We start from the raw sequence: 16,612 nt of genomic DNA, 5'->3' as shown, positions 1-16,612 counted from the left end.
ATGTGCAGGCAAAGAAGACGCGACGTTGAACCCCAAACAGTACCTATCACACACAAACAAGGGTGCTACCAGGTCTAATTTCACACCCAGGTTGTCTTTCGAGACCCTCTGAGGAGCTGTGCCGAAACACCAGAATCCTTGCACCGACCGTGTTTAACTTGTTTGAATTTACCACTGGTGCGCCATAATAAAATTTAAAGGGGCCTAGACTTTAAAGGGGCCCGCGCATTCCAAGAACGTTGCTTAAATGGCGATAAGAATTCACTGGTCAGATAATTACTGTTCAAATGTAACAAACTGCACATTACCTTAAAATCACGAGCAATTTATATCTTATTAGTAATGCCTGAGAGAAGGTGGAGAGGCCTGGAGTGGTTTGTATATACTGCCGGGCTGTTAGCTAATGTTTACAACATGCAGACCAATGAAAAACACATTTGTGAAGGATTAACTTTTGAAATGAGCTTAGCAATTATCTGTGAAACCTGCGGTCTAAACCGGTATTGAAGCTAGGTGCATCTTGAAGTTTATTAATTATTAGTCACGAGTAAGGCTTACATTAACACTGCAGTAAAGTTATTGTGAAATTCCCCTAGTTACCACTTGTTCAGGGTCAGTGCACCTAACCAGCACATCTTCCAGACTATGGGAGGAAACCGGAGAAAACCCACACAGACACAAGGAGAACGTGCAAACTCTGCACAGACAGTGATCCAAGCTGGGAATCGAACCCGGGTCCCTGGCACTATGAGGCAGCAGAGCTAACCACTGTGCCACCCTTCAATGAAAGGAAATTATTTTCGGTAAGTTAGAATTTCCTCTTCATTGCCCCATCCACCCCTAAATTATGAACTTGCAATGTCCATTTCCCTCCCCCCCACCCATTGCTATCCACCCCCCCCATCCATTCCCCCAAGCCCCTCCAATCCATTTCCCCCACACCATCCATTCCTCCTCCCCCATTCATCCCTTCAATCCACCGCCCCTACAATCCACTCCCCCCCTACAATCTACCCCCCCCCACAATCCATTCCCCCCTCCCCCCCCACAATCCATTCCCCATTCCCCCCACAATCCATTTCACCACTTCCCCCCCCACAATCCATTCCCCCTCCCCCCACAATCCATTCCCCCTTCCCCCCACAATCCATTCCCCCCCTCCCCCCCACAATCCATTCCCCCTCCCCCCCACAATCCATTCCCCCCCTCCCCCCACAATCCATTCCCCCCTCCCCCCCACAATCCATTTCACCACTTCCCCCCCCACAATCCATTCCCCCCTCCCCCCACAATCCATTCCCCCCTCCCCCCCACAATCCATTTCACCACTTCCCCCCCCACAATCCATTCCCCCCTTCCCCCCACAATCCATTTCCCCCTTCCCCATTCCCCCCCACAATCCATTCCCCACTTCCCCCCCCCACAATCCATTCCCCCTTCCCCCCACAATCCATTCCCCCCTTCCCCATTCCCCCCACAATCCATTTCCCCCTTCCCCATTCCCCCCCCACAATCCATTCCCCACTTCCCCATTCCCCCCCACAATCCATTCCCCCCTTCCCCATTCCCCCCACAATCCATTCCCCCCTTCCCCATTCCCCCCACAATCCATTTCCCCCTTCCCCATTCCCCCCCACAATCCATTCCCCACTTCCCCATTCCCCCCCCACAATCCATTCCCCCCTTCCCCATTCCCCCCCACAATCCATTCCCCCCTTCCCCATTCCCCCCACAATCCATTTCCCCCCTTCCCCATTCCCCCCCACAATCCATTCCCCACTTCCCCATTCCCCCCCACAATCCATTCCCCCCTTCCCCATTCCCCCCACAATCCATTCCCCCCTTCCCCATTCCCCCCACAATCCATTCCTCCCTTCTCCCCCCCCCCCCCCACAACAAACCCTCAGCATTTTCACTCTGTTGCTAAGCTACTGTTTCCCTAGAAACCTCCTGACGGCTTCCACCTGCGACTATCGAACACAATCGGCTCTTTGGAAAGCTGACACATCGAGGTGGTGAATCTTCTCTTCGTAAGAGATTAACTTTCATCTCCCCCCCCCCCCCCCTCTCCCCACCACCACCACCCCCGTCACCGACAGTGACTCATTCACTGACTCACAAATAGAATCAAAGACGGCAAGGAACCAGCTTCTGCAGTCAGTGGTTAGGATTCGGAATTTACCACCAGAGGGTGCGGTGGCGACAGAATCAACTGCAGCTTTTAAGAAGAGAGAGAGCTGAGTATTCGCTGAGGAGAAAAATAAAACAGATTGCAGGAGGACGGGGAAAGGAGAAGGGGAGTGGGACCGGGGGGGGAGCAGCTCCTGCAGAGACAGACAGGCCTCCTGCTCTGCTGTAACCAAATCTATTATTTACTTCGTCTCAGCCGACTAACAAGTCCTGCCTTCCTCTTGTACTCATCCTGTTGAGGTGCTATTCAATCATTTCCTGTGGCAGCAGGGCTCACACCCCCCACCACGCACCAAATAAAGAAACTTCCCCTCAAATGGCTGACTGGATTTAATGATTTCTACACGTCTATTGCACTTTCCCCCCAAAAGGCAGTGGAGTGGGGAGGAAAGCCATTATGAACGCGAGGTCGCATTCAGGGTCAAGGTACTCGACTGCCAACCATCTACTTCGTAGAATCCCTACAGTACAGAAGGGGGCCATTCGGCCCATCGAGTCTGCACCGACCCAGGCCGTCACCCCATAACCCCATGCATACTTGTCCAGAGAGGCGAGGGAGCAGGTTCTGGGCTTAGTCTATGAGGGGGGCTCGGAGAAGACAGGAAGCCAGTGAGGAGAGGACCTCCAGTGTCAGGATTACTACCATGGAGGACACCAGCCAGCCTGGCAGAGAAAGACTGGCTTGATCTTGTACTATCTAGACAGCATTGCCCAAGCTGAGGGGGGCAAGCCGCTCCATCGACTCCCGGAGCCTGTCTTACAAATGGGAGGGATATGGGCCAGGAGTGCAGGAACAAAACCTTTCCAGCAACATCCCTACAGAAGAAAGCCTGAGACACCATCTGGTGGGGGAACCATGTTTACGGATGACACCTTTGTGGCCCCCACCCCACCATTTCTTAGTTATGTTGGTGAGTGGACATCCTGCTTTGTAACAAATGTAACTTGTCACATGCTAATTGTGAATACTATTGTCACTGATACTACACAACTTTGAACACAATAATATAATATTAATCAATGATTCACTACAACATAATCCCATTTCAACAGACCCAGTTTTTCTTTAGAATGTCCACAATGTTAAGCTGTCCATTTGTTACTGTTTCCTCTTGGGAAATAAGGAATTAAAAGTTAACGAACAGCACATTGTTCACATTCATTTGTGCTTATCAGTGTACAATACTAGACGAGTAGGAACAGGAGGAAGCCACTCATGCCCTTGAACCTGTTCCAACATTCAATGAGATCATGACTGATTTGCGACCCAACTCTATATATTTACCTTTGCTCCAAAGCACTTAATACATTTGGTTAACAAAAAAACAATCTCAAATTTAAAGTCAACTATTGATTTAGCATCAATTGCAATTGGCGGAAGACAGCTTTGAACCGTGTATGTGTGTGTGTGGAGATGCTTCCTCATTTCACTCCTGACATAAGGCCATAATGTGGAGGTGCTGGCATTGGTCTGGGACATTAAGAAGTCTCACAACACCAGGTTAAAGTCCAACAGGTTTATTTGGAATCACGAGCATTTGGAGCGCTGCCCCTTCATCAGGTGATCACCTCACCTGACAAAAGGGCAGCCCTCCAAAAGCTCATGATTCCAAATAAACCTGTTGTACTTTAACCTGGTGTTGTAAAACTTCTTATTATAACACCACAAGATACAGACAGTAGCAGAATTAGGTTATTCAGCCCATCGAGTCTGCTCTGCTATTCAATCGTGGCTAATATGACTTTCATCCCCATTCTCCTGTCATCTCCCCCCTAACTCTTGATCCCCTTATTGATCAAGAACCTATCTATCTCTGTCTCAAAGACACTCAATGACCTGAATTCCACATGACTTGATTTTTCAGACCCTGCTCCCGGGTCCTACACATCCACAAACAGTGAAAATAGTTTCTATCGAGGCAAGTGTTGGCGGTTTGGGTAACACAGAAAAAAAATAATGTGCAAACTGATTTTCATTTTCAAAATGTGAGTTCAGAAACATTCACAAATTGGGTAAAGCCTGAGAGTCCATTTTGGAGAATGGTGGTCCGTGTGGGTCTGAGTCTGACCACGGAAGCTCCCTGTCAGCAGAATGGTCTTGTACAATAGTGCCATAATATCAGATTCAATAATGATTGGCCATTCATTACCCATATTTCCAAGTCAGGATGTTTAGCGAGTCAAAGGGAAGACTGCAGGTGGTGGTATTCCCATGTGCCTGTTACCCTTATCCTTCTGATTTGATTTATTATTGTCACATGTATTAGTATACAGTGAAAAGTATCATTTCTTGCGCGTTATACAAGACAAAGCATACCGTTCATAAGGAAGGAAAGGAGAGAGTGCAGAATGTAGTGTTACAGTCATAGCTCGGGTGTAGAAAAGATCAACTTAATGTGAGGTAGTTCCATTCAAAAGTCTAATGGCAGCAGGGAAGAAGCTGTTTTTGAGTCAGTTGGTATGTGACCTCAGACTTTTGTATCTTTTTTTCCAGATGGAAGAAGGTAGAAGAGAGAATGTCTGGGGTGTGTGGGGTCCTTGGTTATGCTGGCTGCTTTCTCAAGGCAATGGGAAGTGTAGACAGAGTCAGTGGGTGGAAGGCTGGTTTGAGTGATGGATCGGGCTTTGTTCATGACCCTTTGCAATTTTTTGCGGTCTTGGACAGAGAAGGAGCCATACCAAGCTGTGATACAACCAGAAAGAATGCTTTCTACAGTGCATCTGTAGAAGTTGGTGGAAGTTGTAGCGGACATGCCAAATTTCCTTCGCCTCCTGAGAAAGCAACAATCAGGCCAATACCACGACCTACAGCTTGCCAATTGAGTTAGTGATGGCAGACACTTTGGCAATGCTGCCTATTCGAATACATGGAAAAAAGGGATAAACTGATCATTTAGTTCAAGTTGTATAATCTTTGAATGTTTGATTTCAATAATGTTCCAAAAAAGGTTTGTACAGCTTTAAGAAATTGTCAATCAGGGGGCAAGATGGTCTCAAGTTCTCCACCTTGGAAAGTCTCAGATGAAGAAATGAAGAAAGCCACACGCAATAGGCTGCATAATTTAGGAGTGAAGAACAAATAAAACTCTTGAGGATATTTATCCTACTCCAAACAAACACTGTACAATTTGCATTACCACTCCTAATTTACCAACTGTCCAAACATAAATCAACAACAAGCTGGAACGTTTAAGAATTGAGGTACAACTCAGCTAACGCAAAAACACAAGACATCAAGCTAAATGATACAATCTACAGTAACCAAAATTAATGATGCTTCCTACACAAGCATGCTCTGCACATAATGCATTTAGCCCACAGCTAGAAATATCCTTAGAGTCTCAGTTCTATATTTAACCAGATATCTGGCCTGCTTCTTTTTAAAGGGAGTTTTTGATGGGATTCTATTGCATATTTAGCCATTCAAGAGTTTAGCAGGAAGGTAGAACTTGGAAATATGGATATTGACAGCGATGAAGGTACCTCTTTGGAGAAAACTTAACACAGTGTGAAGTGGATCTGCTCCCCAGTGCACCCGGTTCTCCAGTTTGTTCTCCCACTGAGTGAGACACAACGCTGGGGGTGGACCCCCTGAAAGTTTACCCTACTACGGTGTAGCACGGTGGCACATTGGTTAGCACTGCTGCCTCACAGCTCCAGGGACCCGGGTTCGATTCCTGGCTCAGGTCATTGTCTGTGTGGAGTTTGCACCTTCTCCCTGTGTCTGTGTGGGTTTTCTCCAGGTGCTCCGGTTTCCTCCCGCAGACCAAAGATGCGTGGGTTAGGTGCACTGGCCATGTTAAATTGTCTCTTAATAGTGCCGGGATGTGTAGGTTAAAGGGATTAGCGAGATAAATATGTGGGGTTATGAGGAAAAGGCCTAGGTGGGATGGTTGTCAGTGCAGACGCGATGGGCCAAATGACCTCCTCCTGTACCATAGAGATTTTTTTCTCAAGATGGTCTTAGCATTGGGAAGTAAAGATAGGGCTGTAACTTGGACAAGGTGGTTTATTTAGAGGAAGCAAGGGTAGATTTGTTTGAGACACATCCTGTTTAACTAATTTGACTGAGCATTTTAATGAGGTAACAGAGGATGGATGTGGATAACGCAGTGGATGTGGTGCACGTGGACTTCCAAAAGACACTTGATAAAGTTCCGCGTGTCAGCAATGTTCAAGGCCGCAGAATAAAAGGGAGAGTGGCAGCATGGATATTAAATTAACAAAGAGCGGTGATGAACAACTGAGGAAGGTAGGTGGTGGGGTTCCCCAAGGGTCAGCACTAAACGCACGGCTTTCCTTGAATTATATTAACCACCTAGACTTGGGTGTGCAGGTCACAACTCCAAACTTTGGAGATGGCACAGAGCTTGGAACTACGGGGAGGAGAGTGATGGACTTCAAAGGAATACATACAGGCAGTAGAAGGGCTGGAAACATGGCAGGTGAAACTTAATGCCAATAAGAGACAATATAAAATGGAGAGTATAATCTAACAGGGAAGCACGAGTAGAGGGACCTGGGGGTATCTGAGCATAACCTGTTGGAGGTGAAAGCGCAGATTGAGAAAGTGGTTAATAAGGATCCTGTGCTTCAGAAATACAGGCAGAGCGTACAAGTGATGGTGAAACTTCATAAATCACCAATTTTGCTCCGATTGGGTCCAATTCTGGACTTTAAGAAGGATCAGAATGCATTGGAGAGGATGCAGAAATGGTTTAGGAGAATGGTATGTGAGAAAAGGCTCGAATGACAGAATGTTTGGGGCACAGGAACTCCTAGTACATGCCATCTGTCTGCAAGAGCACGTTAAAACAGTCCCTGACCATTCGCACATTCTCTGCTCCCCCCCCCAAACCCCCATAATCCCCCAGCACCCTCTCAGGCCGTGTATTGCAGACCCCAAGCACTGGATCAATTGGAGAAGCTGTTCTCATTGGAGAATGTTGAGAGAGGAATAGATAAGAGGTGTTCAAAATGATGAGTGTTACGGGGGAGGGGGAGGGCAGATGGGGGGGACGGCAGGTAGGGGGAGGGGAGAGACCTATTGGAGATGAACCGTGAAAAGAACTGAAGACGCGAGGAAAAACATTTTATTAATAAACCCAGAATGTGGTTAGGATGTGGAATGCAGTGTGTCTGGAATGCAGTGTAGTGGAGGCGGAATAACTGTGCCTTCTCAATAGGGAATTGAATAATAATCTGACGGCAAAAGAAATACTGCAGTACGGGGCCAAGGTCAGAGGAATGGGACCGGCTGAGCTGTTTTTGCAGAGGGCTAGCACGTGCGCGCACACACACACGATGGGCCGAACTTCTTCTTTCTCTGCTGCAACCATTTACGATATCATTGTTACCATAACGACAAGAGCAGCGGGAATGGGAAAAGGATCTACTCTGTTGGTGCCACGTTGGAAAGTGAATCTTTTAATCTCGGCTGAGGCTCATGAATGATCCAGTCTGGGTTCAAGGAGCAGCGCTTCAGCTGTGTTTTTCTCCTTGTTGAAAAAGTGGAACGGTAAAGAGGATGGAAAGTGAGATCAGACCAGGTAGCTCAGATTGAGAAAAATCCTAAAGGGAACTGCATGGATCCATTTTTTTAAAAGCAGATCCACACACCACATTGTTTTACCCTTTAGGGAATAGTGAGGGGCAGTACGTGATCAAATCCCCAACAAATGATCAGCTTGTTGAAATACGTGATGAACGCTCCTTCCGTGGCGCTGGACTTGAACCCAGAGGTAGGGGCATTACCCACTGCACGGGTGGCATGGTTGCACAGTGGTTAGTACTGCTGCCTCACAGCGCCAGGAACCTGGGTTCAGTTCCGGCCTTGGGTGACGCTCTGTGTAGAGTTTGCACATTTTTCCCACGTCTACGTGGGTTTCCCCTGGGTGCTCCGGTCTCCTCCCACTGTCCAAAGGTGTGTGGGTTAGGCGGAATGGCCATGCTAAGTGGCCCCTCCAAGATGTGGAGGGTAGAGGGATTAGCCATGTTAAATATGTGGGCTACAGGAATAGGGCAGGGAAGAGGGTCTGGGTAAGATGATCTGTCAGAGAGTCAGTACAGACTCAATGGGCTGAATGGCCTCTTCTGCACTGTAAGGTTTCTATGATTTCTATGACCCACCACAAGAGCTTCTTGATCCAAGTGGAGAATGCGGACACGATCCCACTACCTCTCACATGCAGAGAGTTGAGTTCATTCCCCCAGCTGGACAAAGAAAGTGCAAAAGAACCTGCCCTATCTGAGGGCTGAACTCAGGACCTTCTGGTCATGCGACTGATGCACTGTGTGCTCTGCTAGGAAGACAGGCTTTAAATATTAGTGTCCAGATGGGGGATGCAGCAGATGTGAAACTGATAAGAACATATGTTACAGTTGATCTTTGCCAGAAAGCTGGAACCGTGTCACAATCGGCTTCAAGTTAGTAACTGGGTGGGGCAGCCCCCCCCCCCCGATTGGGAAAAGATTAGGGAATCATTGAGAGAGTATAAAAAACATTGGGGTGGGGGGGAAAGGGGAGGAACCCGTGCCTTCACTCAGTCATCAAAATAAACCAGAATTGAGGAAAATTCCCTTTCTCGTTAATTTTTTTTTAACTGCGGTGTCATTCCTGTGATTGACAATGTTTTCCGTAGATATTTGATGAATGTATTGTTATTAAATATATGCAGGTCTGTGAACAGACACTGCAGAAACCCACTCTAGAGCAACCTCGTTGGCACCACAAAGTGACAAATGAAATGTTGACATTACAATTTAGAATGCTGCATCAAAAAGAAGAGTGGTGTTGGAATTTCACAACTAGCGCACTGCTTTTAATTTATTTAAAAACACAGTGCAACTTATTGCATGCTTTACAAACTTCCACAATGTCATGCACCATTCCTCAAGAAACATTCTCAGGTCTTCACCCTGTTCCTCCAGAGTTGGTGCAACAACGTAGCAACAATGGTTCTACATATTTTCTTTCCTCCTTTTAGAGAGCCAACTATTCCTACTTAACACTGCTTACTGGGTGGTCCAGTTCATATCTGGCAGCGTCCACGTGGAGATCACGGAAGCACATTCATGCTTTACTATCCCAGACATACATTTATCTCATCTGCCATTCACAAGAGTGAACATCAACAGCTGGCACTTATAAATTACGCCAAACCCAGAAAAACATTGCCTGAGGCATTATAACGTCAAGGAAAATTGAATGATTGCACAGGCACAAAGAGAAAGCAGGTTAGGAGGTAACAAAAGCCCAATTGTTGAAACATTTATATTACGGTGTGGCCTCCAATCCTGGCAAGACCGGTATTTATTGCCAAACTCTTGAACAGACATAACCAAGTGGCTTTCTAGAATATTTCAGAGGGCAATTAAGAGTGAACCACACAGAAAATGCTGGAAAATCTCAATAGGCCTGACAGCATCTGTGGAGAAAGCACCTGGGTCAACCAGCCTCAAAGCGTTGGCTCTATTCTCTCTCCACAGGTGCTGTCAGATCCGCTGAGCTTTTCCAGCATTTTCAGTTTTAGTTTCAGATTCCAGCACCTGCAATTATTTTGCCTTGATCTAAAAGTCAATCACACCGCCTGCGTATCTTCTCTAATAGCCACTGGTGAACTGGAACGGATTTCCTTTCGAGGACAATTCAGTACTTTCAGGGTAATAAGACCATGAGACATAGGAGGAGAATTCGGCCGCTCAGCCCATTGAGTCTGCTCCGCCATTCAATCATGGCTGATATTTTTCTTAACCCCATTCCCCAGCCTTTTCCCCATAACCCCTGATCACCTTATTAATCAAGAATCTATCACTTTCTTAAAGACACTCAATGACCTGGCCTCCACAGCTTTCTGCAGCAAAGAATTCCACAGATTCATCACTCTCTGGCTGAAGAAATTACTCCTCACTTCTGTTTTAAAGGGTCGTCTCTTTAGCCTGAGATTGTGCCCTCTGGTTCTAATTTTCCCTACTAGTGGAAACATCCTCTCCATATACACTCTATCCAGGTCTCACAGTATCCTGGAAGTTTCAATAAGATACCCCCTCATCCTTCTAAACTCCAATGAGTACAGACCCAGAGTCCTCAACCGTTCCTCACATGACAAACTCTTCATTCCAGAGATCATTCTTGTGAACCTCCTCTGGATCCTTTCCAAAGATTACCATTACTGATACCAAAACTTGTTACTTCAGACTTGTTTAATTGGAATTTGAATTCCCCAGTTGCTGCCGCGCTGTTTGAGGTCATGGCCGCAACTTTCCAGCCAAACCTTACAGTCCCACCAGCGTAGCACCCTTGCAGTGGGTTCCTGGCAAAGAGCGGTGCACTCAATGGGAAACTCTGTCAACAAAGGCGGGAACAGAAGATCCCATCGCTGGCCAATGGCAGACTCCCTCCCGCTGCGAAATATAGAATCCCTGCAGTGCAGAAGGAGGCCATTCAGCCCATCGAGCTTGCACTGAGAACAACTGGCCAGCGATGGGATCTTCTATCCCTGTAACCCCATGTATTTACCCTGCTAATCTTCCTGAGACGGGCATGGCGAATCCACCTAACCTGTACATCATTGATTGCAAACTAAATCCTGCTCCCTGTCTCAAAATCTATTAGATTCACTCCAGAAGATGTCATATTGTTAAGAAAGAATAAGTCTTTCAGACTAATCTGTAAAACATCAAACCAACTCTTGCTCTGTATCCATTTTTCTACCAATGGAAATTCCTGAGGGATACGTAAGAACATAAACATAAGAACATAAGAAATAGGAGCAGGAGTAGGCCATCTAGCCCTTCGAGCCTGCCCCGCCATTCAATAAGATCATGGCTGATCTGTCGTGGCTCAGTTCCACTTTCCCGCCCTCTCCCCATAACCCTTAATCCCCTCGCTTATCAAAAACCCATCAACTCGCGTCTTAAAAATATTTAGTGAGGCAGCCTCCACCACCTCAACGGGCAGAGAATTCCAGAGATTCACCACCCTTTGAGTGAAGAAGTTCCTCCTCAACTCTGTTCTAAACCACCCCCCCCTTTATCTTGAGGCTGTGCCCCCTAGTCCTACTGTCCTTTCTGAGCAGGAAGAGCCTCTCCACCTCTATCCTATCCGTCCCATTCATCATCTTATACGTCTCAATGAGATCTCCCCTCATTCTTCTAAACTCCAACGAGTACAAGCCCAGTTTATTCAGCCTCTCCTCATAGCTCAACCCCCTCAACTCCGGTATCAGCCTAGTAAACCTCCTCTGCACTCCCTCCAAGGCCAAAATATCCTTGCGTAAGTGTGGCGACCAAAACTGCACACAGTACTCCAGCTGCGGCCTCACCAATGCCCTATACAGCTGCAGCAAGACCTCCCTACTTTTATATTCAATCCCCCTCGCTATGAAGGCCAGCATCCCATTCGCCTTCCTGACCACCTGCTGCACCTGCAGGCTGGGTTTTTGTGACTCATGCACAAGGACCCCGAGGTCCCTCTGCACCGTCGCCTGCTGCAGTTTTTCGCCCCGTAAGTAATAGTCCTTCCTACCATTATTCCTGCCAAAGTGGACCACCTCGCACTTGCCAACGTTAAATTCCATTTGCCAGTTCCTGGCCCATTCGCCCAGCCTATCTAGATTCTTCTGCAGACTCTCCACACCCTCCGCGCAATTTGCCGTTCCACCAATCTTGGTGTCATCAGCAAATTTCGACACCATACACTCGGTTCCCTCCTCCAGATCATATAATTATATAATATATAATGGTTATATAAATAAGAATGATTATAATAATAATGATTATACAAATAAGATGATTATATAATAAGAACAGCCAGCATATTATACCAACATGTAGATAAATACCAATGCTATACTGTCCCACCTGGCATTTATACCCTAGCAATGCCCGGTGTCACCCAAAATTGTTAAAGATTGGGGGAGGAATTTAAACATAAAACAATGGTTCCAGCCATTCACACGATCACAAAACCAAAACTATCAATTTCTTAAAAAAAGCCAAGTTGCCCAGACCAATTGTGTCAAATCTGATCCTCCAATCTCAGTTGGACACCACAGTGGTGGCAGAGTCGCTGTCCACAATATTTAATGCCTTTGGCCCCAGGAATTGGGCTGGGTCAGGGTTGCAAACGGGGGGACACAAGCCTCCTGTCACTGAGACGGCATTGCCACAGCCGAACGTATGGCACGCTCACCTCTTGAGTTCTGGGTTCTCGTCCCGCTCACGATGACAAACACGTGGGCCAAGTGCTGGTAAATGGGATTAGATGGGAGCTCATGTTGGTGCAGACTCCACGGGCCAAATGATCTCTTGCTCACTGACTGTAAGGCTGGAATTTTATCACCACATCCATCTGCCTGGAATTGGAGTGGGGCGCAGCTCACAGACCGGAATTCGCCGCTGGCCTCAGGCGGGATTTTACAAACCACGCCCGAGTGAGGTCATAAAATACCGACCCACGGTACAACAAAAATAAAACAGACATCCCGGTGCAGTACTGCGGGAGTGATGCATTGGTGAAGGTGCCGTCTTTCGAACAGGATGGTAAACGGCAGCCCTGTCTGCCATCTGTGGTGGGTGTAACAGATCCCACCACGGGGGTGGGGGGGGGGGGGGCGGGTTGGTGGTTACCTCTGGCAGCCTGACCAATAGTTTTTCCCCCCTCAATCAACAACAAAAACACATCATCAAATCATTGTTACCTGGGATCTTGCTGTGCACAAGTCGGCTGCCACATTTTTTACATTACAACAGCCACTAAACTTCAAAGGTGCTTGCGTATGGTGCCACATAAATGCAAATCTCTCTCTCTCCTGTTGTCAGAGAAGCCCAGGAAATTCAGGCCCACCATTTCTGCTGGCCATGGGAAAACGTCACAATGAGTGGAGGCTCCAAGCAACTTCCCAACCACAGGAACCTGCTCTAGAGCTGTCACTCAAAGAGCCAACTCAAATTCATAGAATCCTGCAGTGCAGGAGGCCATTCAGCCCTTCTGAGGCTGCACCGACCACAATTCCACCCAGACCATATCCCCATAATCCCAACTAGTTCCCCTAACACTAAGGGGCAATTTAGCATGGCCAGTTTTAATATGGCCAATTGATCTAATCCGCACATCTTTGCACTGTGGGAGGAAGCTGGAGCACCTGGAGGAAGCCTGCGCAGACACAGGAAGAACATGCAAACTCCACATAACCCCATTCATTTGCCCTGGCACGAAGGGGCAATTTAGCATGGCCAATCCCCCTAACCAACACATCTTTGGACATTTCACATTTCAGAGGCCTCAGACGTGTTCCGTTGAGAAGGTTAAGGGGAGCAGCACCTGGTGCAGGCTGGGCTGTTCTCTCTGAACATTGGAGCCCAAGCCTAATGCTCAGGAAAGTTCACATGTGTTCTCAAGCTGCACTGCAGTTTACATGGGACTGTCTCCAACTGGCAATGGGTGCCTGGGGTGGCACATGTTCCATTCACCCTGGCCACAAGAAGCTATGTAAAAGGTTCATTAAACAAGTTGGATCCCATAACTTTGTGGTTACCCAGTTACAATTGGTATCCTGGATTCAAGTCCTCTGGGATATTTTGCAATACACAGGCATGTCCTCTTTATTTTTTGGCCATCAGTATAAATCAAATAATCAAATATTCTGACTCTCACTGACACGATTGATTTCCCTTTGTAAATTCCCCCTTTCATTGTGAGCGAGGTTGCTTTAACCCACTGCACCAGGTTACAATAGTAACCCGGCTCCTATTCAATATTGGGGAATATTTAAGATCCTTTGCTAGAAGTCAGCTCAAACTCTTGGGAGGTTGGGGGGGCGGAGGCAGACAGTCTGTCAACAATCCCCCCTTAGAGAAGCATATAAAAAACATCTTGGGAGTGATAATAAGGCCTCTGTCTATATTTCCCCCTGGCTTTCACATGGGATTATTCAAAGAACGTACACATATGCAACCAGCACCAGATTCAGGTTCAGAAAAAAAAAGACATCTTCTGGCGTTGCGTGAACAATATCCGTTTTGTAACGTCGCTAGTTCCGTAAGTGCTAAAAAAAACCCATCCATTTCACAGAGAATTTTAAAATGTCACAAGGAACACGACAAAATACCCTAATATCCGCAGTTTTATCTCCAGATACATTTCTGTAGGGGGGATTTAAGAAAAAAAAACCTAAAAGCGAGGAGTTTTACAAAACCCATTCAGTTAAAAGGATTTATATGATTAAAAATAACGTCCCCCACCCTCACGACCACCCCCCCTCCCCCCTTCCTTCCTGGTCAAGCTAGCAGTGAAAGCCATCATGTCTGTTCATTGTGTTACAAACACGTGGAACCAGTCAGCCAGAATCCCCCTAGAAATCCGTTTTATCTTTTAACAAAAAAAAACAAGATACAAAGGCCACACATTCCTGCTGACATCAAACAATTCTGTGGACCAATTTAACGAATGCCACCAATTAAAAGGCAACATTGGACTGTCGTTTAAAACGTGCCGAGCTGGCAAGCAAGAGGCGAGACACGTACAAAGCAAAAGCCACCCCAGCACTGACTGAGGGGGGGAGGTGAAAGCGGGCAGGGTTAGTCTGGGAAAGGGTGGTGGTGGGGGTAGAGTTTCTATACAGTGAGCGGGTCTCCAGCCTGCTGCTTGCTTTGTAACTCGCCGGGATACAGTTACACTGCCGGGATACATTCGCTTTGTTTCAGGTCATTGCTGCTTTCCAGGTTCCGATACATTGGGAGACAATGGAGTGAGGAAGGCGAAGCTGAGCCCACAGACACACACTGGGGTCTGCCTGTCACTCGGGGAGGGGGAACAAGGCGGATCTGTGAAATGCCAGAAAAACACCAGGGTGAAATTGGCACCCTCCACCCCCGGCAGGACTGTGGCGTTTCTGAAATACATCCCCTAGGGCTGGGGTGGGGGTTACATTGAAGGAAAGGCTCCCTCCCAGACCCCCTCCACTTCCCCCCCCCAGACCCCCTCCACTTTCCCCCCCAAACCCCCTCCGCTTTCCCCCCCAGACCCCCTCCACTTTCCCCCCCAAACCCCCTCCGCTTCCCCCCAAACCCCCTCCGCTTTCCCCCAAAACCCCCTCCTCTTTCCCCCCAAAACCCCCTCCTCTTTCCCCCCCAAACCCCCTCCGCTTTCCCCCCCAGACCCCCTCCACTTTCCCCCCCAAACCCCCTCCGCTTCCCCCCCAGACCCCCTCCGCTTTCCCCCCCCAAACCCCCTCCGCTTTCCCCCCCCAAAACCCCCTCCACTTTCCCCCCTCTAGAACCCCTCCAACCCCCCAAACCCATCTCCAATCTCCTCCTCTCAAATCCCCCTCCATTTTCCCCCCCGAAACCCCCCTCTCTCCCAAACCACCTCCTCCTCTCCCCCTCCCAAACCTCTCCGCCTCAAACCCCTCATCCTCCCTGTCTCTCAGACCCCCCCTCTGCCTCTCCGACCCTCCTTTCAGACCCTCCCTCTGCCTCTCAGACCCCCCTCCCCTCTCTCCCTTTCAGACCACCCCCTCTCTCTCAAGCTCCCTCTCTCAACCCCCCCCAAACCCCCTCCTCTCTCTCTCAACCCCCCTCTCTCAACCCTTCCAAACCCCCTCCTCTCTCTCTCAACCCCCCTCCTCTCTCTCTCAACCCCCCCAAACCCCTCCCTCTTTCTCTCACCCCCACCCAAATCCCTTTCTCCCCCTCTCCCGCCTCTCTTCCCCACTGCCTTCGCGATCAACCGTTGCTTTTTAAAACGGCCAACAGCAACAACACAGAAAGAGGGTGAAATCATGAAACACTGCCAGCTTACCTCCTCCATGCATCTGACACAGATAGGGGAATCGCCACACATTGCCCAGTCCCACCGCAAAGGAGATGCAGGCGAAGACAAATTGCATGGGATTCTCCCACGATGGTCTAACCTCATCCATGTCTCAGTCTAACTGTGGCTGTCCTCGGCTTCTGGGGGTTTTTTTTCTGTCTTCGAGGGCTGGCTGGATTCAAACGCAAAGTTGGTGAAAGAACAACCTCCAGGAATGTGCCACGAGAGAGGACTTGGGGGGGAAAAAAAATCAGACGTTTTGTTTAAAAAATTTTTAATCTTATTAACCAGGACACGGTGGCTGCTGATCAGAGTGGGGCGATGTGTTTCTCAGCTCACTGGAAAGTCAGGACAAAGAGGCAAAATAAAATGTTCTCCCTGCCCCAAAGGGCCTCTTATAGTAACGATGCAGGAATGGGAGGGGAGCTTGCAGTTTCCTCACTCTCTGAGGATACATTCAGTGGCAGAATCGTGCAGCTGTCTCTGCGTCACGCACTCAAAAAAAAGCCTTTGACCAAATAAGGGATGTGCCAATATTTCCTCGGACATTTGATCTATGTAGTGTCTGAGCTAGTTGAATTGTAATGTCGCAGTAAAAAGACTGAAGCA

General features: G+C 48.0%; 1 protein-coding gene across 4 annotated transcripts in view; it reads right to left on the bottom strand.

The window, feature by feature from the left end:
- Positions 1-16,412, bottom strand: part of slc6a20 (solute carrier family 6 member 20) — a 55,657-nt gene extending 39,245 nt beyond the window's left edge. For 2 of the 4 annotated variants that reach the window (XR_013888477.1, XR_013888476.1), the window contains exon 1: positions 15,992-16,411. Coding sequence is in view for 2 of the 4 variants with exons in the window: in XM_080201791.1 (XP_080057917.1) it covers positions 15,992-16,112 (121 nt within the window). In the remaining 2 variants the exon portion in view is untranslated. Of the gene's footprint in view, positions 1-15,991 lie in introns of all 4 variants that reach the window. The other 2 variants (XM_080201791.1, XM_080201781.1) reach the window with 2 other exon arrangements.
- Between the last annotated feature and the right edge of the window lie 200 nt (positions 16,413-16,612).

The sequence above is a fragment of the Carcharhinus amblyrhynchos genome, chromosome 2 (assembly GCF_965287045.1).
Source record: "Carcharhinus amblyrhynchos chromosome 2, sCarAmb.v2.hapA, whole genome shotgun sequence".
Taxonomy (NCBI): domain Eukaryota; kingdom Metazoa; phylum Chordata; class Chondrichthyes; order Carcharhiniformes; family Carcharhinidae; genus Carcharhinus; species Carcharhinus amblyrhynchos.
The sequence above is the reverse complement of the archived record's forward strand: the minus strand, read 5'-3'. Positions and strand labels throughout refer to the sequence as shown.